At 40.2% G+C, this 20,431-nt stretch overlaps 1 protein-coding gene across 1 annotated transcript; it reads right to left on the bottom strand.

Moving 5' to 3' along the window:
• Nucleotides 1-42: 42 nt before the first annotated feature.
• On the bottom strand, nt 43-20,364 carry myofl (myoferlin like). The gene is made up of 53 exons (XM_038736910.1): nt 20,197-20,364; nt 19,754-19,809; nt 19,461-19,552; nt 17,130-17,238; nt 16,563-16,659; nt 15,882-16,039; nt 15,369-15,497; nt 14,925-14,987; nt 14,762-14,812; nt 14,588-14,618; nt 14,384-14,496; nt 14,152-14,278; nt 13,954-14,057; nt 13,807-13,875; nt 13,665-13,708; nt 13,495-13,577; nt 12,839-12,963; nt 12,619-12,732; nt 11,623-11,800; nt 11,152-11,276; nt 10,927-11,036; nt 10,529-10,721; nt 10,265-10,420; nt 10,027-10,158; nt 9,772-9,935; nt 9,224-9,338; nt 8,549-8,651; nt 8,298-8,437; nt 8,036-8,200; nt 7,682-7,769; nt 7,309-7,386; nt 6,953-7,134; nt 6,648-6,806; nt 6,158-6,259; nt 5,865-6,026; nt 5,590-5,755; nt 5,434-5,504; nt 5,313-5,327; nt 5,133-5,231; nt 4,645-4,773; nt 3,631-3,786; nt 3,409-3,500; nt 3,102-3,272; nt 2,810-2,958; nt 2,513-2,652; nt 2,158-2,246; nt 1,984-2,079; nt 1,752-1,893; nt 1,534-1,633; nt 1,225-1,418; nt 1,037-1,146; nt 783-930; nt 43-642 (listed from the first exon to the last, which is right to left on the bottom strand). Exons 1-53 carry the CDS (start codon nt 20,282-20,284, stop codon nt 604-606), a joined length of 6,111 nt encoding a protein of 2,036 aa, XP_038592838.1. The 5' UTR covers nt 20,285-20,364; the 3' UTR covers nt 43-603.
• Nucleotides 20,365-20,431: the final 67 nt, after the last annotated feature.

Genomic DNA, 20,431 nt, shown 5'->3' with positions numbered 1-20,431 from the left:
GTAATGCGGCACTGTCTTTATTAAATGTATGTGATGAGCATGATCAGTAGTATACATTTATTTTAAGTAGTCCAATTTTTCACACTTTAACAAGACACTTTACTTCATGTTGTACTTAGTTTTTGCCTGTTATTATGTTTATTCGGGTTTCATTTCATTATATACTATACTTTATAATTATAAAGTGAATTAAAAAATCTGTATCTATCTAAAATATAAGTCTAAATAGGTTCAGTTAACCATCATAACCATTGATAGTTTCCAAACGTTTGCACCAAATTCAAATGTATGCAAAACATAACAAACTTTTAACAATGTGTTTATACAAAGTTTATTACAATATAGCAGTCTTGGCATTCAAAAATTTAAATTAAATTTGAACACAAGTGAGATTATCTGCTACACCAGAAATATAAGTAATACTGAGGGAGACAGTGCAAAAAATAAAAACAGACAGGTCTGGTTATGTGAGAGGAGACTGCTGAATATCACTCTGCTACCACATCAGCAGAGGAAGTTACTGCATATTTCAGAGGGGTGATAACAGTGAGGAGGATTGTAGATTCTGCAGCAAGAAGGCTCACAGCTTCTCTGCAATGCTCCTTAGGAGAAAGGCTTCACAATCTTCATTGAGATGTAGTTCTGTGGATATGGAATATATATTAAAATCCATTCAGATTACAAAATACTGAGAAAGAAATATGTGTGATGGATAAAAATAATTTATGGTCGTTTCAGAAATAATCAAATCGATAAATTCTCAGCAAACTAAGTAATCTTACCGGTAGGGAGTAAAATAGGATCCCGATGAACAAGATAACCAGGATAAGGATAATCGATAAAATGAAAATCCATTTGAATCTGCGCCAAACTATGAACTTCATGGTCTTGCAAGGGTTTGTAAACCAGAAGAATGACGTGTCAGGGCGGCTGTTGAATGGAGAAAGACAGCAACATTCACATAATGTAAAAATTAAGCAATTCACAGAACTACAAAATCATATTTTTGATTTGTTATGTTAAGGACTTTTCTTACTTGGGATGGTCCAGTTTGGGATTCATGTTTGGCTCATCTCTGCCTTTACCAGCAGGTCTCTCCTCCATCTCCTTCTCCTCCACGACTTCCAGTGTCATCTCTACTTTCCCCTGTAACATTTTAAAACACATTCAGTAACCAAGAAAAAAAAACCTTAACCAGGGACTGTGCTGTGCATATAAACATACTCCAAGGACATATTTCCCATCCTGCTCAGTTGCACATGGCCACCAGCCTCGTGCCGACTTCTGGGAGAAGAGTGAATTGTGCAGTGGTTTTTTGGAGGAAGCTGAGCCCGCCATCCCTGGCAACATCTTTAGGCTGCACTTTTCTGGGCTTTTAGCAGGAGGAATCAGGTTGAGTAGGTCCAGCTCAACTGAACCTGTAACAGACATATAGATCATCATAATAGTTCCCTCTAGAATGTATTTATCTTTCAGGGCCTTCCCTGTGTATGGTCATGGCATAAAATGAGGTTAATAACAATGCAGTTTTACCTAAGTAGTCATCCAGGGAGAATTTGTCATTGTCCCATATCTGGATGATCAATTTAGGAGGAGTCCTAAATTCAGTTTTGTCCAGATTCCAAAAGTGCTCCTGTAAAAAGAAACTTTATATAGATCATAACCTGCCATCATTACATCACAACAAAAAGCATTATGGTTATGAACAACATTCACTTGGTGCTTTGTTCCTGCTCCATGATCTCACTCACTTTCCTCGAGACAACGCACAGCTGTTCTGCAGGCAGGTAGTCAAATCCAAAGATGAACCTCCAGTTGAAATTTCCGTCACCATCCAGGGATCTGTAGTGGACATCAGTCTTCTGCTTGTCCTCCTCCATACCTGGCATCCATCTAGAATACATGATGATGAATTCAGATTAGCTATTTGTGAGTCGAATGTATATTTAAGGCTTTCGGTAAAAGACAGGATAAGTAACGTACCCTTTAACGTAGATGTCACTCATGTTTTCTCCAGTGATGCTTGTTTCATCCAGAGTGACATCAGTTGTGTTCCAAATGATGGCTCGCAAGAAGTACCTGTTTTATACATACCATTATATTTTATCCTTAAATGCACTACAATAAAACATTATAATATATATAAGTGTCTCTTACTTCTTGGCTTTGCGTGGAGTGATATCACATGGAGGCCCTGGCAAACCAAGGCTCTTAGGGAAAATGTCTACCCACATTTGAATTTGTCCCTGTATTTGTGGGAAAGGATGACTCTTTTCAACAAAGTGATCATACAACAACATTAAAGCATTCATTTCACAGAGCATTATGTTACATATAGATTATTATATGGTACAAGGGTGTTTATTTGTCATTATACAGCACAATGTTGTATAACGAAATAAAATTTGTAGTCCCTTCATGCTACACACATGCATATATATCTATATATTATATGTATTATATAGATATACTGGTACTCTATCTCTAAAAAAAATAATGCTAATGTTTTAACCTGAGACAGGTTGGGTTGGTGGGTGCTGCACAAGGTTCTGGTCTCAACATGTTCTGGTACCAAGCCTTGTTTTCTGAGGACATGCAGGGCTAGCCTCTCTCTGGCTGGGCCCATATGCGGGTGGATTACTGTGTTCGCCTCTGTAAAGGGCATGGCAGATCACAAAAGTCAAGGATGAAAACATTAAACTGTAGAAGATGCATGTTAATTTCAAATACTATACAAACATACATATATATACATATATGTAATAATAATACTAAAATATGATGATAGGGCATTTAAAAAAGGCAATACCAAAATCTTGCAGGTTGTACTGTTTTCCAGAGAAGGATAGTGAGCTGCCATCTCCCTCGATGTGTGGAGGAGGGATGCCTCTCATCCTAGCCAAGTTCTGGAGGATCTGAGAAGGCTTCAGTTGGTCTCTCCATTGATTAATCCCAGAACTGCAAAAAAATTGTAGCTTTGCCTTTTGAGAAACTAAAACACATAAAAGAAGAACGCCCTGGCCTTCTTTGTAGGATGTGTCAGCTGTGCTGTGGATGTGGCATTCATAGTGCACACCTAAACACAAAGAGTGCATACTTACACACAATAAGTCTCTGGCAGGCCACAGCAGGGCCTAAAACGAGACAGGAGTCTGTTTTCCAAATCAATGACTGTCTCGCCCACTTTTTCATCTCTGCTCAGTAAGTCGTAGTCATACACAGAAATCTTCAGGTCCTTGTCTTGAGGGATGAAGCAGGACAGCTCAAACATCCTGGACAAGGATGGAGGACATCATATAATGTATTTTTTGATGCTTTATGTTCCTACACAAACTTAAAACTGGTCTTAATCATTTGAACAGATGACAAATGAACAAAAAAACTAAACTGAACACATCACTGTCTCACCTCCCAAAGTCTGGATTAAGGGTGTTTGGTTTGTAGTGATCTCTGTCATCCAGTGTTTTCCTTCCCAGTGCAATCTTAATGTATGGGTCGCACTGGAATGAGAATTAAAAAAATCTAAGCTTCAGTAGCTTCAAGTATCTTTTTTACAGAGCATGGCTGTGACACAGATCTTTATCACTAGATCAGGGTGGTTGTTCAGCTATATCTTTACAGAAAACTCACCATGCCATTTGTATCCTTAGGCTGCAGGTTAATGCAGCGCACCACATAGATCCTGACCAGACACTCCTGAGGTCCACTCTCAGGAAGCTCTTTGAACTGGCGGGGTGGAGCTGGCACCCCTGGGTCATCAGACAGTGGGTAAATCTTGAATGAGCCCTGAATATCACCGCAAAGAGTAGAGCAACTTTAGTTACCTAACACAACTCAGCAAGTTAATGACATTCCATCAGGGACTAAAGATCATATTCATACCAGGGTAACAATAGACTGTAGAATCAGAGATGATCAATTAAATCTCTGGAGTTTTCATTCAACCTGAAGAATAAACTGCCAAAATAAAGCTGATGAGCTCTCCAACAAATGAAAAAGTACTGGATCATTTTATTCCAGAGACAAAACTTTATTTCAATCATTTCCCATGCCCCACAACACTATGCAAATTACTCAGAGAAGTGGAAAAGTTTCTTCAATTTACTATGAAACAATTCAAAACACAGGCACCCATAGAGCATTATTTGTAATTAGTAAAAACCTAAAATCAATTTATCACGTTAAAACAACCAGAGTTGGTCATTGCTTTATTCCTTTGAATATGGAAGTCACTCAGCTTCATCTGGGGTTTTTAAACATTGTTTTTGCAGCCATGCTTGCTATAAAGTAAAGAATGGTCCATATAATCCAAAGTGAATTTCAAAATATACCTGAATTGAAATAAACATTCAGGACATGATGAAAGTTGTGGTTTAGAACTCCAGAAGTATGACCAATCTGCTGGCTATATACATTATAGCCGGCATTATAACAACATAGCTGTTGAAATGTCCTGAACCAGGACTAAATCCTGTTCTATTTCGTAGCTGCCAAATTAATCGTTTGCGTTTAATTGAAATTCAACAATGATCCACCAGAGGGCAGACAAAGACTAGGAAAAGAAGCTATATCACAGCAAAAGTGGTTCAGGGATAAGGGGATGCTGAGTGACAGTGATACTTCCTCAAAATGAGGCTTCTTTACCTTGAACTCCCCCACCACAGAGGGATCATCCTCATCATCTTCAGTCTTTCCCCGTTTAAGGTGGAAAGTGCTGCAGAAATCAGTGAGTCCATGGAACTGTGCAACATCTTCTAGTTCACAGTTATAGACCTGGAAACCACATAACACAACTACATCACAGAAGAGTAATTACAATTTCAAACTTTCACTACTGTGAGTTTTTAACCTAACTATACGTCACACTTTAATAGCAAGTTCTCACAGAACCCTCACATTTGTCTTGTTTTTCATCTTAAGAACTACCTACTGAATCTTCCCAATGTTTGATCTATTGGCCCTTGTCAGCATCTGTGTTTTTGCTTTGGATATATAATAATGCAAACTACATTACTATTATTACTATTTTCAGGTCACAAACCTGTCTGTCACAGCTTGCTAGCTATAGCCCATAAAACCAACACAAACCCAAGCAAATTGTGTTTCCCCAGTGTGTGATAACCTGTTCTCACCTGTAACTTGTCGTAACCCTTTTTCAGGTAAGGCCCACACTTTTCATGCTCTCCAACAGAGGCATAGAACTTACTCCACCAGTCTACAACTTCATCCTCCTGCACAATGGAAAATAATGGTGTTAGTATTTTAGATATGTTATCTATCACCAGATTATCTGTGAAATGCTAAAATCTCACCTTTTCTCCTTGAAGCTACAAAGTGAGAAACAAACAGAAGAGAGAAGAGAATACTTATCAATAAAAAGAAGTAGATGAGAAAATAGCGTCTGCCACCTTTAGTGTGTACATTTTTATTTACCTCAGTTTTCATGATGGGTCTCTCCTCAATGTCTATGACAACATCTCTCTGGGCAGCAGCTATCATTGCCACTGCAAAGTCAATGGAAACGGAATTCAATAATTCTCTGCTGTATGAAGCAGAGTGTGTATGTGAATATATTTTGAGTATATTTACCTCTAGCAGACATGCAGGCTTCACTGTTAATTTGATACGGATCACAGCGGAACTCTTCCAGGCAGTCGATAGTGCACTGGCCCACTATAGGTTTCCTACCAAATGGTCGGTGGTCGATAATCTTCAGCACAATGGGAGGGGTGTACATCTCCTCTTTGGGGAGAAGCTAGGTAAGAAAACAACATAACAGCCCATGTAAGAAAGTATGAAAAATCCAGACATCAAAAGCTTACAGGTGTCTGATTATTTTCTGTAGAGAGGTTGAGGATCCGTACCACTTTGAGTAGTAGAGTAGATCCAGGGAAATTGGGGTTCTTTTTGAAGTTCTTGATTACAGCGGTTTGAACAATCTCACCGCCACACTCCACTATCAAACTGGGGGAGGAAACTGTGGCCAACTGGTAGGTCTTCATGTTCCTCAACCCCCAAGTCAAGACCTGGGAAATAAACACACTTACAAAAACTAGTATGGACAGATTAAGGGACTAGTATGGTGGTAGGAGACAAGTGAAAGGGAGTTACACTTAGGGAGGGCTGATTATGCTATGTGAAGGGAATGATGGTGTACCTCAATCGCAGTGAGCTGCACTACAGGCCTGATTCCCTGAGGAACCATGTAGAGCTTCTCCCCCCGTCGAGGAGGTGCAAGGGGCAGATTTCCATCATTCTCCTAGAGGGCAAAGAACAGCATCACCTCATAAGTGCAGCTTCATAAAGCTAAGTTACAGTACGTTTACTGTCGTGGAAATTGTATATTGCTGGTTAGGGATGGAGCAAGTAACTGAGTTACAACAAACCGTTGTCTTTGAAGAATTTGTTAACAAAAGAGAAGAAACAGAGAAGTGCTACAACACATATACAGCTGGTGCAGAGACCTGCCGCCTAGAGCAGCTTTGGGCGTCTGGCCCTGAACAAAGGGATGCATAATCATTTACACAGGTTTCTATATTTTCGGGACATAACAATAATAGTAATAATAATTATAATAGTTAAAAGATTTAATACAAGAGGAAACAATTTGCTGCCATAACATTTACTTTCTCAAATATATTCATTACCTTGTTCTTCAGTAGGAGCTCCGCAGCCAGCAGGACCTCCCCAGCACTGTGACCTTTTCTGGTGACTGGGAACCACAGCAGCTTAGGGCTGACAGCCACACTGGGGTTCAGTTTCACAACTGGCGTGCATGTACAGCGACCCATGGGCTCATCTTTACCCTTCAAAAATAAAGTACAGCAGACACACAAAGACTTAGCAAAGCCTGATTATAGCCATCATGAACTCCAATTGCATTTCTAGGAAATAATTCTGTACGTCTCTGTGCTTTGATAAGAAGTTTGGCAGATTAATTATACAAACATACTACTTGATCGCTGTCATACAGCTCCAACACCACATCAGGAGGGTTGAAGGCAATAGTTTGTGGCTCTCCATAGATTTCAATGTCTTCAAAGATGAGAGTCTGATCCCATGTGGGGTTCAGGGTGGCCCTTATGACTTCCGTGGTCTTACTCACATGTAGGAATGAAACATGGACGTAGGGATCTGGAAAAGGGTATTATTAAAAAAATTAGTGACAGATTATGTGAACCTATGATGGTTAATGTTATTTTTACTTTGGCAAAATTATTCTTGAGTAGATTTCATTTATTCCTCTTGACCGGGCTTGCACTTTGTCTGGATATTCTGAGCCACAGGTTCTCTGCTTTATTTTTTTACCTGAGAAGCTGTCTTTGTCCATGGCACAGAGATTCCTCGCCTGATACACGTACACTCTCAGGTGGTAAAAATAAGACCCTTAAGGGAGAAAACACTTAATTCAATCCACTTCACTTTTATTTACATAGCGCCAATTCATAACAGAAGTTACCTCATTGCACTTTTCAGCGTGTAAAACTGTAACACCACCAAAAACAATATAATCTCACAGGACACCTGGTACACTGCTGACAGGCATGTGCACGTATTTAGCCAGATTTTCACTAACGATTCAGTGTTATTTTGCAGAAGAACCAGTCAGGAAGTTTGAAGAAACACAAAGCCTTTAATCAGCATGAGTGACCAGGAATTCACTTTATCTAAATCTACTTACGGCTAAAGTGGCAGGAAACAGTGGGTGTGTTGGCACCAAATACTTTGGCAGCATCCGCTTTACTGGCCTTTTCATCAACATCAACCCCCTGTTAACCAAACTCATGGTGAGATGCTTAAAAGAACACTTGACAGCAAACATCTCAGCAAAAGAGCAAAGAAAATCTGAAGAAAAGAATGCAGAACTAAAATAAACTTCCTGAATTAATTGCCAACATCTGACAGGAACAGGCACATGCAGGAAAATAATGAGAGGATATGACTCAGCTGGCATAAAGTAACTCATGTTGCCGTGGCAACTTCCTCGATGGGGGACATTTAGCAATGCTTCTCGGGGGACTTTAGTAAGACTCACTAATGCCCCTTCCAGTCTGAAGATGGCGGCGGCCCCCATGCGGTCTGATGGGACCATCTTTCTTCTCCAGCGGCGGCGGCGGAACGTGTCAGAGGTGCGCTGCTTCCTGTGGAACTTCCAGCCAATGAGGGAAGAGTATTCCCAGCCTTCCCCTGGTTCTTGCCTCTAGGGTAGAGACAAGGACAAGAAAAGAATGAGAAACTGCACTCATAACATCTCTCAAATCTTCTCTTTTTCTCACATACCTCTGCCTCTTCCTCACCTCAGTAGCAGCCACTTTATCGGATATCTTCTTCCGTGGTCTGATGAGTCTCTTCCTGCGATGGACATGGTACATTTTCTCAGCTGCAACCCAAGATTTGGGCTTATCATCAGGAGGAATGGTAATGCCATATTCCCAACCTGGTGCCAAAAGACAAACACAGGCCTAGTTAGACTCGCAGCATTTGAAACATGACAACACAGTGAAAAGAAGATTTCAATCACATATTTTGGTTTTAGTGAACGTGTTACCTCTCTCATCAACAGCCCTATTGCTGTCAAAGCTCCAGTCATCCTCCCAGGTCCATCCCGGCGGACACTCAAACTCTCCTGGGCTTTGACCCTTTTCTCCATTCTACACAACACAGACACTCTGTCAATCACTTATGTGATGTATAGTTGTATATTTGAAGTGTGTAGTGGTGTTAAAAATTTAATTTAAATTTATCCATGTTAATAAACATTTTGAGTACTGTTAAATTAAAACAAATATTTGGCTACTTGGGGCCTGATGAATTCCAATATTCAAGCTCTCTGTTTCAATTCCCTCCAACTCCTGAGGGAAATATCTCTTTCCTTGTGCTAAGTGCTCCACTATATTCACCAGCTAGTCACTATTTTTTTGTCTGTTTGACGGGTGTTGATGGGCAGGTACAGTGGGTTTATCTCAGATTTTCTTATCTGGAAACAGCAGCCTACTGCAACTGGAATGAAAGTGAATCAAAACAGTAAAGCTGCAGTCCAGACCAAAACAATGATCTGAAAGATGTTACAACTCTCCACAGAGGTGAGGGGAAGTGCAGGTTCATCACTATGAGTGACTCCTTCGACATTACGCATGATGATCCAATAAAAACATGTAGTATAGCAGCTTTTTTTCACAATGTCACAAAAGTTGTGACATTGTGTGTGGGCAGCAGGTCGTACCACGTCTGTGTAGGGCTCTGCAGCGGGCTTCCACTCCCCACCAGGGAAGCGTGTTTCATTTTGAAAAACTTCATCCGTGAACTCTGTGTGACCCGCATCGGCTTCTGTTAAAAGGCTGTAGAAAACACCACCACAGCACACAAGTTGATGAGAAGCTTTGTGACTCAGACAGTAGCTATGTAGAACCATGATAAACAAAGCGGGAAAGCTCAGGAAAACAGGCTTCAGATAGCATTATTTATAAGAGCCTCGGTGGGAGAATGTAAGCACTTGAGAAGTAGGAGGCACTAAGGGGTGGAGGGAGACCTCCTTAAATCAAAACACTGGCTGGTGCCGAAATTCCTTTGCATGTCCTGTCATTGTGTTCATAACATGGTTCTGTGCTGAGGCTAGTGCAAGCATTGATTTACGATGAGATGAAATATGAACATGATTCTGTTTCATGATTTTAATAACAGGATGTTTATATTTGAGACTGTGCAAGTCACGAATCACGAAGGACTGTGTGGGTGTGTGTGCTTGTGTGTGATAAAGTTTCTTAAACGTGCCTTCGCTCAGGGTCAACAAACCAGTCTCCCTCCCATTCCCATCCACGTGGTGGCAGGAATCGCTCTTGTTTGAGTTTCACCTTTCCAGTCACATCTGAGAACTTATGGCGACCCACCAGGCCAGTAGTTCCCCACTTCCCAATCACATGGGCCTGGTTCTCATACTGCGGAAAGAAAGCAGGTGAGTTTGGGAGCGTTATTTTCCTCAAAGCATATTAAAGTCAGATGTGAAAGTCAAATGTGTAGCTACTGTACCATTTCAGCAAATACACTAAAGTTCCCCTCTGAGAAGCTGTTGAACTTCTTCTCATGGGCAGAGAGCCCGAGCCACATGTTGACACGCAGCTGAAGAGGGATCTTCACGCCTTTATTTTTGTCCATGGGGTACTGACAAACAAAAATGATGAAAGTGGGAACTCTTTCTGAGATTTAACAATGAAATATATAATTTAAAATAAGTGAATGTGTTATTGTATATTGACTAGTTTCGTACCTGCATGAAGATGGTCTGGGTCTGTCCACAGTGTTTGCCACGTGCCTGCTCGCTGAAGTTGGAGTACAGGATCTGGTTTGCAGGGACTCGGGCAAAAGCCACCCGCTTCTCTCCTCTTAACATCCAGATGATCACATCTGGCATGCTATTCTGAGGCTGATGGAGACACACAACATTTAATTTAAATAATAAAGATTCAGGGTCTGGACCCCTAATTGTATAGAACATAGCATGCAATCATGGAAAAGTTTAATTTCTCCTGACCTCTTCTGCCAGCTGCTTGATTCTGCCCAACCAGTCTTCAATATCACAGACAGTAGCCTTGACATCTGTGGCCTCCTCTCTCATGCGACTGGCCATCTGTATGATACTTTGCACAGCAGCATTACGCAGGTTTTTCATCTGGAGATCCAGTGCAGTCACATTGGGCTGGCCTTCCAGCTCTGGAAGCTGGAAACTGTCAAAACGTTGGTAGTGAAAGTAATGTTACTAATGCAACAGAATTCAACCCAAACAACCACCTCAATTGTATGTGACCTAAAAGCAAACAAAACAAAGAGAACTACTAGAGAAACTAGAGATTTCCTAATGATCAATTACATTATAGCATTACTTCATACAACACGCAGATCCAGTGTAGGATCTGTCTGGTCCTGTCTTACCTGTTAAGGTCTTCAATCATGTGGTCGATGAGTTTGAGCCAAATCTCTGCCAGACGTGTCTCAGACACCTTGGCTAAGATGGCCGCTTTTAAAGAGGTGAGATGGGACTCCTAAAATAAATCACAAAGACAGATAAAAGGACATTACTGAGCAGTACTACCTGTGCAGACATGTAAAAGATTTGGGCATACAGTGCACCAGTGTGCCACTGTGACTCTTTCTCACCAATCTGTCAGCGATGAAGAGGAGAATGTTGACAGAGTCCAGACGGTGGCTGATGTCTTCCCAGTATGAAGTGAGAGTCACTACGGGCTTAGTGTCAGCCCAGGGCAGGTAATAGTAGTGATTACCTGTGGGATACAAAATAAATATACCCATGTCATGTTTTAAACACACGTTATGGAGTAGACCGCGCACTAACATTTGCTGTAAACAGTTTAACTAAAGAACTGTCCACTACTACAGTGGAGTTCTAATGATATACTGTATTCCACGGACAATTGTTATTTATATGATATATTTTTAAATAAAAAAATACATTTAACAGGGTTGAAATACTATATAATGCATTTAGATCTCCTTCATGCTCCTCAAAAGAAATCACACAGTCTAATTGCTTGTGTCATGAAATTGACAAAACCCTAGATTAATGGGCACCCTAGTAATTTGTAATTCATTGAATTCCTGCAGACGTACCATCAAACACGGCATAGCTGTACTGGGTTGTGGATGACAGGGGCTTGCAGGTGGAATCCAGCTTGTTACCATAGTTACCAATGCTGACCTCAAACTGGATTGGCTCACCGGGCACTTGGAGCATGCATGCACTGTGGAATACAGCGCACAGACAGTACTTCCTCCTCCGCTGGTACTTCTGTGCTCAAAAAGAATGCGGCCGTGTTAGTGAGGTTAGTGCGTATTCTGTCCCTTTTCTAACCAAAAACTGAGCTACTGATGGGTAGCTTTTAAGACCTACATTGTAATAACAATTTCATGGAAAAATTATAAGTAAATTTACAGATTCAAAACCTTGGGCTCTTGTAATATAAATGAAATAAATAATTAGACAGCTCACTTGCTTACACACTAACACTAGTACTTGAGATCCCTGAAGACCAGAACTCAGAATCACCTCTGCTAAAATACAAGCACATCTACTGCTTTACACTCTAAACCACACAATTCTCTACATTTGGCACAGTCTTCATGAATAAAATATCTTGTGTTCACACAAACACAACACCATTTAAAAAGCTCAACTTAAATTTCGCACTATCCACTCTGACTCCTCACATAGGCAAATGCATGTTGCACATTTGTTCAAAAGGCAATCAGAGCTTTAGCAATACTTCTTCTTTTTTGGAGCAATAGGCACCAAAATTGGAAAGAGAGGCAAGTGGATTGAGAGTAAGAGGAGGAGGATGAGGAAGATGAAGACCAAGACCAAGGAGAGCAAAATTTTCAGATGAGATTGGGGCCACCATGGTCTAACTATGAGGGGGCCCAGCCAGAAAGTTCAACCAAACTGGAGCACGTTGACAGTATCATCCATATCATCCAGACTTTCCAGTGAGAATAGGTAAAGAATCTACTCTCAGTACAGTTTGGTAGTATTGCATATCGATATAGTGCTCAATGATTACTGTACAATATCTACAGTAACAGTATATATAATAGTGTAACAGTGTATACCTGTGCCACTAGGATGTCATCACTGGAGATATCATCCACATTCTTATCAACCTTTCCATCCAGCTGAGTGGACAGCTCAACAAGGACCCTCCCCCTGTAGGCGACCCCTTCACCCTGCAACGCATCAAAATGCAAAAACCTCATGTACACATTGTCATGTAAGTTAAATGTCACACATGTCCATACCTACTGAACCCTCTGTCCTAGACAAATACTTTACCTTTCCAAAGTTGAGTTGCTCGTATGGGTCTGGCAGGCCACTAAATTCTCTTGGGCTACCATACAGGTTGACATAGCAAGGCCCAAATGCTGGGAGAAAACCAACCTCTGATGCTGTGGTGCTCACTGTAACACACACACACATTTTTAAAAACCCCACCTCATCAGATTCAAAGCGTATAACGCGATAAAGGGTATGAAAATAGATACACAAACAGAGGCAGCAGGTTATATACTTCCATCCATCCATCGTCAACCTTACAGGGTCACGGGGGGCTGGAGCCTATCCCAGCTGACATTGGGCGAAAGGCGTGGTACACCCTGGACAGGTCGCCAGTCCATCGCAGGGGTTTTATACTTATTTTTTAAAGTAATGGTAAAATAAATGCAAACATCTGCTATGCAGCCTGTCATGGGGATAACTGCAGTGTGTCCTTTTATGAATATTATGGTCCCATTTGCTCTTAGCCTGTATCAACAGTTTTTAAGCTACAACAACAGCACATCTATTTTTAGCGTAAATTTATCACGTGCATGCAGACACTGTGTTGCAATTTTCAGCCCGTGTGTGTGTGTTTTATGTTGAAAACAAAAAACTAAAACATTTAAAACACTGAGTGACAACAATCATTACACAAATACAGATCACATGATTACCTTCAGTCTCTCCCCCAGAAGAAGACATTGTGCTCAGGTTTAAAAACGTTGTTCCTATGGCATCATCCTTAGTTAGACGATCCCTGCCAAGAGCAAACTGGCACGTCAAACATTGGTTGTAATATTATTGTCACTTGTGCTGCCATGTATGAATTAATTTGAGCTCTTACCAGTCATACATAGTCAACTTGATGCGTTCACACATGGACGGGAACTACAGAGGCAGATGAAGGCATGTATTAATTTGTGCTGAGGTGTATTTGAAATTTTATTCAAGCCCATAAGAAACATGTTAACAAGCATCTTTCATGCCTTGACTTGGAGATTGAAGAGTTGGTTCCACTCTGGATTAGCATTTTTCTCAATGATTTTGGTGCGCAGCTAAAACAAAAATTTTCACACAGTGAGAACATATATTAAAAAATTCATATATTCCTTTTACTTGAAGTAATGAAATACCTTCTTGCCAGCAAAGCTGACTTCCAAATATGGATCCACCAAGTTTTTCCTATCTCCATCCCCTCCAAAGACCTGTTTTACCGTCTCAATAAAGGCATCATCCACTGCAATGTAAAGTAGATTCTGAATAGATGTTTTTCAAGAGGATCTGACCACATTCAACTACAATGCTTAGAGGAATTTATGGGTCACACTTACTCTGTGGCATATCCTCTGCACGGTAGACTTTGAGCATGAGTGTTGCCCATCGCATTGTGACACCAGCTGGCACCAAAAGATTGCTTTCTATGTCATCCTCCTCCTCGCTTATCTCTCTTCTCTCAGTCTGGAGAGAGGAGAGGCGAGTTTGTCATAATATTGATCTGGTAGATAGCAGTACAAGTACTAATAGTAGAAACAAATTTGATGGTACATAAGAATGTATACGCACCGGTGGCTCATCTCCAGTGCCCAAAACAATTATGCTGACTTTTAGGTAACCTCTGGCCCCTGTGTTGGAGTCAGGATCACTCAGGAGGAGCCATTTCCTCATTATGGCATGACCTGGACATGATATAATACTCAGCACGTTCAAATACATGCATATGATATAATCATTTTTCACACAGTATTCACTTTAGTAGGAAACACTGACCTGGTTCATCGTAGATGTAGCCAACATCCAGCTGGATAAGCAAGAAAACATTTAAATTATTGGAAATTTTGAAATCTGTCTACCTGGTGGTGATAAATACCACACTTCCTCTTGAGTGATCAATGACTACAGGTGACAAAATTCTATTAGATTAGGGCTTAAAAGCACATGTACCTTGAACTCTCCCATTAAGCTGTCAGATCTGAGGGAGAAGGAGTCATACACCTGTCAGGAAAAACACAGCATTACAGCTCCCGCAAATGTAGAAATTCCCTGATTTTAAAAGCATATTATGGACAGTTCTTTAAAATTGCATTTGAAGGAGTTATCTACGCACCCGAAGACTGATACTCTCGTCAAACAGTTCTGAGGGGAGCATATTAACGTTGTAGAAAAACATCTGGGGGACAGAAACAACAAGTATTACTCTTGTCACTGTATCAACAATACATTTCACTATATCCACATTACATTTTGTTGTCACACAGTTTGTAACTTACAATTTATTTAGCTGTGGTGCTTATGCTTTGGCAAGAACTGAGACATGGGAAAATGCATATGAGAGGAATTAGAAAGCTGAGTACACTGCCATCAAGTGCCACTGTCATATCACCTCTGCAGATAAGGAGAGAAACACCCCAGGAGGTTATTACAGTAAAGCTGGTTGGGATTAGGTGGCATAGGGAGAAGACAAGAGAATGTCAAAAATAGACAAGCAAGATAGAAGGCAAAAAGTAAGTGATTAACAAATTTCTATTAAATGTGGCGATGGAGTCAATACCTCATCAAAGAACGGGTTATTTCCTCTTCTGATTCTAGTCCTGTGGCTGTGTTCACACACATTCACCTTAACCACTGGCTTGATGTTGTTGCCAGGCAGCTGTCGGCCCTCAATAACCCGAACACGAATCTGGACATTGAAAGCAATAGTGAGGCAGCTGAACAAACAGTGACACAATTTATCAGGATCCTTTTTTGAAAAGGTGCCGTTGACTTGTTTGGGTTGACAAATACCAGCCTAATCCATTCAAACACAAGCCAGCTCAAATATATTTTTGGACCTTTGATGGGAAAATTCATTCCCGAAGAAAATCATATTTGAACTGATGCAAGACCACATATCTGCACTTCTCTAACATAGAGCGATAAATGTTACAATTCACTATCTACTGGCTGGCCCGGCAATACTCTGGTGAAGACTGCTCTGATTCATGTGATTAACAATAAGAAATTCCTTTCTAAATTGTGCATTTGTCATCATCTAAGAAATGAGTGATCAAAACTCAGACAATACCTGGAAGTCCTGAGGCTTATTGGCCAGGGCTCTATGCCTCTTACGGCTGAGACGGATTGGCTTATAGCTGGGTTTCCCAGGCTGGTTTGGTGAAGTAGGAGCTCCTGGACCTCCTCCATCCACACCTGCATCACCCTCATCACCCTCATCACTGACCCCTGTGGTGCAAAACCACAATAATCACAACGTTCTTTGAACCAATATTCTTTTTGTCAGTTTGAGTTGTATCAAAAACCGACAGTAAACACCCCATTACTAGAGAAAAGCCTACATCCTGGGAGTTTGTCATGTATTTGCTAACATCCAACAACATGGCGGACATATATATTTTTTAAATGTGTTTGAAACAACAATAATCAGACAGAATATACTCGTTTATTATTGTTTATATCTATTAAGGGATACATCAAAACTCACAAGCCTGAACAGTTAAAATTGATTATTAAACTGTGATTCTTAAAATTAAAAATGTTCTATGAATAGCAATAATGGCAGTCAAAAAGTGAATTGCACTTAGCTGGACGACAGTATTCCTCTTGATGAGTTGTTATTCTGCTGTTATACAGCGTTCCATATGCAATATAATATAGGTAAAACCCCCAATGAATTTAATAAATTTTTCCCTTGTTAGAAAGCAAAACTAGCATCCCTTTTAATTTCTTAGGTGAACTGTCTACTTACCAGGATCCGCATGAGCCATGTCACCATCAGGTTGACCATTTAGGTTTGGAGTCGCGCTGGCAGGTGGCTCATACCCAATGAGCAAATTAATGGTTGCCTATAAAAAGTAAATGTTTTCTCAATTAGCATTATCAGTTCTACTGTATACGTCTAATACCAAATGCTATGTCATCGGCTCCCGAAAATTCAACTACTTCCTGCAGACCCATACAGGTACCATCATCCACTGCGAGAGCAGAAGTTGCCTTAGCTCATACACCGTGTCATAAAATTGCAGAGGTGTATGGAATCTGATAATGTCTAGGCTCGTGAAATTATTTTGTACATTTTAGTTATTTCAGTCTTTTAAAGTTGTCCTTTTTAACCTGTTTTTTTATTTATCACATTTTACTATTTTTTAAGTGGCTGTTTTTTTTCTTTTAGCTCGGCAGCATGTTCATGCTGTTGTATTTTATTGGTCCTAATAAATTATTTATAGTTATCCTGTGGCATTTTCATTTTTTAACAGTAGAAACACTTTCTTGTTGCTGGTAAAATGATAACCTCACTATAGTGTGAAATATTTACCCCAATAGCCTGTTGTTTCTCATTGATCAAGGGCACATTCTTGGATGGAAGGGACCTCACTTGACCACTGGCCAAGTCTCTCAGAGAGATTACTGCTGAACCAATGAACCTGAAAAGCAATAACATACATTGCCTTTTGGTCAGACAATCAGACATACATCAGCAAATAAATCGCTGCAGCTGGAGAGAAACAATATATGTAAATACAACAAAGACGAATAGCTACAAGAAACAATCGAGAGGATGCTGATGCTTTGGTTTCACAATTTGTGACTGTAATTGCTCGTTGCTCTGGAGAGTTTTCACTTCCCTATTTCACTTCTTCACAAATATACTGTATTATGACAAGCCGAGCAACAACACCTACATTGTTGCTTTTCCCCAAAACAGAAGTCATATAGTAACAGTGATTAATAACCACAATGGATTGCAACACATTAGGCATTTTCTAAAATCCTCCCAAAACCAACTTGATCAAAATTTGAATTTATTAATTATGGTTACAGATGGATGCCATAAGGCCAAATAGCTTCTTGACCTCTTATTACCATCCGTACTGTAATTCAATTCAATTCATATTCACAACATACCTGAAAAAAAAGCATAAAAAAACATACTGTATCTAAGGGACAGTTTCCTAATATCAAACATCCACTTTGCCTGGCTATTTTTGGCAAAAAAAAGCTTTTTGTGAGCAGCTGAATCATCTTTCAACAGAACAAATGGGATACTCTGCTGTGTGACAAAGACCAGCTGGTTACATAGGCCAGCCCCTAAAATGATGAAGAAGTGCACAAGAAAAAAGAAAAGAGATGGAAACACTTAACATCTACCACAGGCATGTGCCGGGTGCGCTGTGCCCAGTTTAAGGGTAGACAAATATAGAGCCAAGGAGGCGGGTGACAAGGCAGTCTTAAGTAAGCAACATGAGAACAGGCAAACTCACATTCATGACTATGAGCACGCTCAGTTTACCTTCTCCCTTGTTCTCAACAAGTTGTGCCATTGATTATCATTACAAAGAGTAAAAGAAAAATCTGAGTTGTCCTTGTAAAGCAGGGCCAGCTGTGGAGGATAAGACGGAGAAGAAATCTGGTATGACAGTTTACTGTCTCTACCGCTGCGGAGGCCACATGCTAAATTTATACAGAATAACGCTTGTGTTTGTATACATGAGTCTCCTATGAAACTAGAAAACAAAACTTCAAGTCAAGTGGAACTGGTCCACACAGTGAAAGAGCCAGATGAGGTAAGAATGACAGGAGTTTCCTGGCATTCTGACATATTTCCACTACTTATATATTACTTTTAAACAAAGCTAATTCAGGAGTAAAAACAAACTGAGCCAGTTTAGCCATTAGAGATGGTTTATCTTGATAGTACCACAGATTAGATATCCGTGTTAACTCTCGGAGTCACATTCCTTTTCTAGATTTTCCTAGATTGTAGACATGAGTGAGAGTTGCGCTGCATGTTCAATCATGCAGGCAGGACTTAACACTTAGATTTTCTTCCAGAATCCGCGTTATTATTTTTTTATTATTATAGAATTACAGGTTGAGCTACAAATAGTCATCACAGATGTGCCGATGACAAGCCAGCACAAGCTCTGTTATTCACCCTCCTCATGTGTTTTACAATCAAAAAAGGTCCTTTTGTGGGTGAGGCAAATATCCCTTCACCCCACCCCTTGTGCCTGCCTCTGGATTTATATTGTGCACAATCGGTCACTTCACTCAAGTGACTCAGTGGAAATGTTATTTGGTCTACCTTCTTGCGCAAAAAAAGGAGGCTGACTCACAATGTTACAAAATGCATAAACAAAACAAATAGATAAAACATAAATTAAGCAGAGAAATAGATGAAAATTCTAATCTACAGTAGGGAAGGTTAAAAATAAGTGAAGAGGTCTTTTTTCCTTTTAAGGCAACATTCCTATGAGCTGGAGCGCTATTGTGAGGGAGACATTACACCGTCTTCACTAGCACTGCAAGTCTTAACATGGATGCAGTGAGTCCTGTGGTTTAACAGCTCAGTGAAGTTAAAACATGCTACTCTGCTCTCTCAGGAAAAGATCATAATAGGTATTTTCAACCACACAGTTGTAGTACAACTGCTAAGAAACAGGCACTTTCAAAGTTTATAATCACTCTATTCTCAAAAGTAAAACCTTTTGCACAGTGCAGTGAGGTTTTTCCTTTCATGGTTTTCACTCACAGACCCTCAACAAGTGTGTTTATGATCATAAATTTGTCATGCTGGGCGGAAGGCTGAGGGTTATATGGCCTGCAAATACAACAATACATCTGCCTGGTGCTTCCTTATACATACTTGTCTTTGCCGATTGTTTCATAGTCTTTAACAACCACGTTGATGAATGAAGATGCATCCAAGGAAGAGTCTTTCAGATCAAATTCAAGCACCTGGAAAGAAAGAAAGAGAAGGTTTCAGTCACCAACATACTGTAACTGAGGTGATAAGAGTAACAATGTTTTCAAAACAAACACACAATGTACTCTACATGGTTGAACCATAGGTTGAACCCAGCTTTCTAGTGAGTAATTATTTCCCAATGAACAGATCCACATCCTGTAACTCTCACACTTTACAGCTTCCCTACTTACTTCATTCCAAACAGGATTCAATTCATTGTCAATTGCTTTGGTTTTCTTCTTTTCACCTATAAACACAATAAAAAAAAGAGGCATATTTATGTGCAACACTGGACAAAAACACTTCTTCCAACCAATAAATGACTGCATCAGCATAATCTGCAGGGAACTTGAGGCATCTAATTTGGATATAAAGAAGAGCCTTTTGGCCAAAAAAGTTCTTTTCTGACCTTATAAGGTTGCACTTCTTCCAAATATTCAAATTAAGCTCTAGTAATAGACGCATTCTGTAGGCTAAACAGCTACTACATTTAACTGCAAATGTCCAAAACCTTAAGGATGACAGGAAATATGAAACACTGAAATATTCCCTGTATGATCAATCAAAAAAAGTTAACGGAGCATACAGCATGTAGGCTATCCAGTGACAAAAAGTCATTGTGAATTTCTCTCACCTCTAAAGACAACCGCAACTATTGGATCTGGGTTTCCAATTTTCTTTTTGGGGATCCCACTTGCGGACTCAACGACGACCCGCAGCATTTTGATGTCCAAAATTATTCAGATATCATATTCCGTTGAGAGAGCAAGGGAGCCCACACAGACGGAACTGAAAAGCACAGATGTGGAGCACACTGTAGTGGATATGGGGGAGGGGGGGCGGCCTTACTCATGAGTCAGAGGCAAGCC

This window comes from Micropterus salmoides, unplaced genomic scaffold (genome assembly GCF_014851395.1).
Source record: "Micropterus salmoides isolate LMB-PRFRI ecotype aquatic unplaced genomic scaffold, ASM1485139v1 Ms_hic_scaffold_22, whole genome shotgun sequence".
Classification (NCBI taxonomy): Eukaryota; Metazoa; Chordata; class Actinopteri; order Centrarchiformes; family Centrarchidae; genus Micropterus; species Micropterus salmoides.
This window is presented reverse-complemented; position numbering and strand designations above follow the sequence as displayed.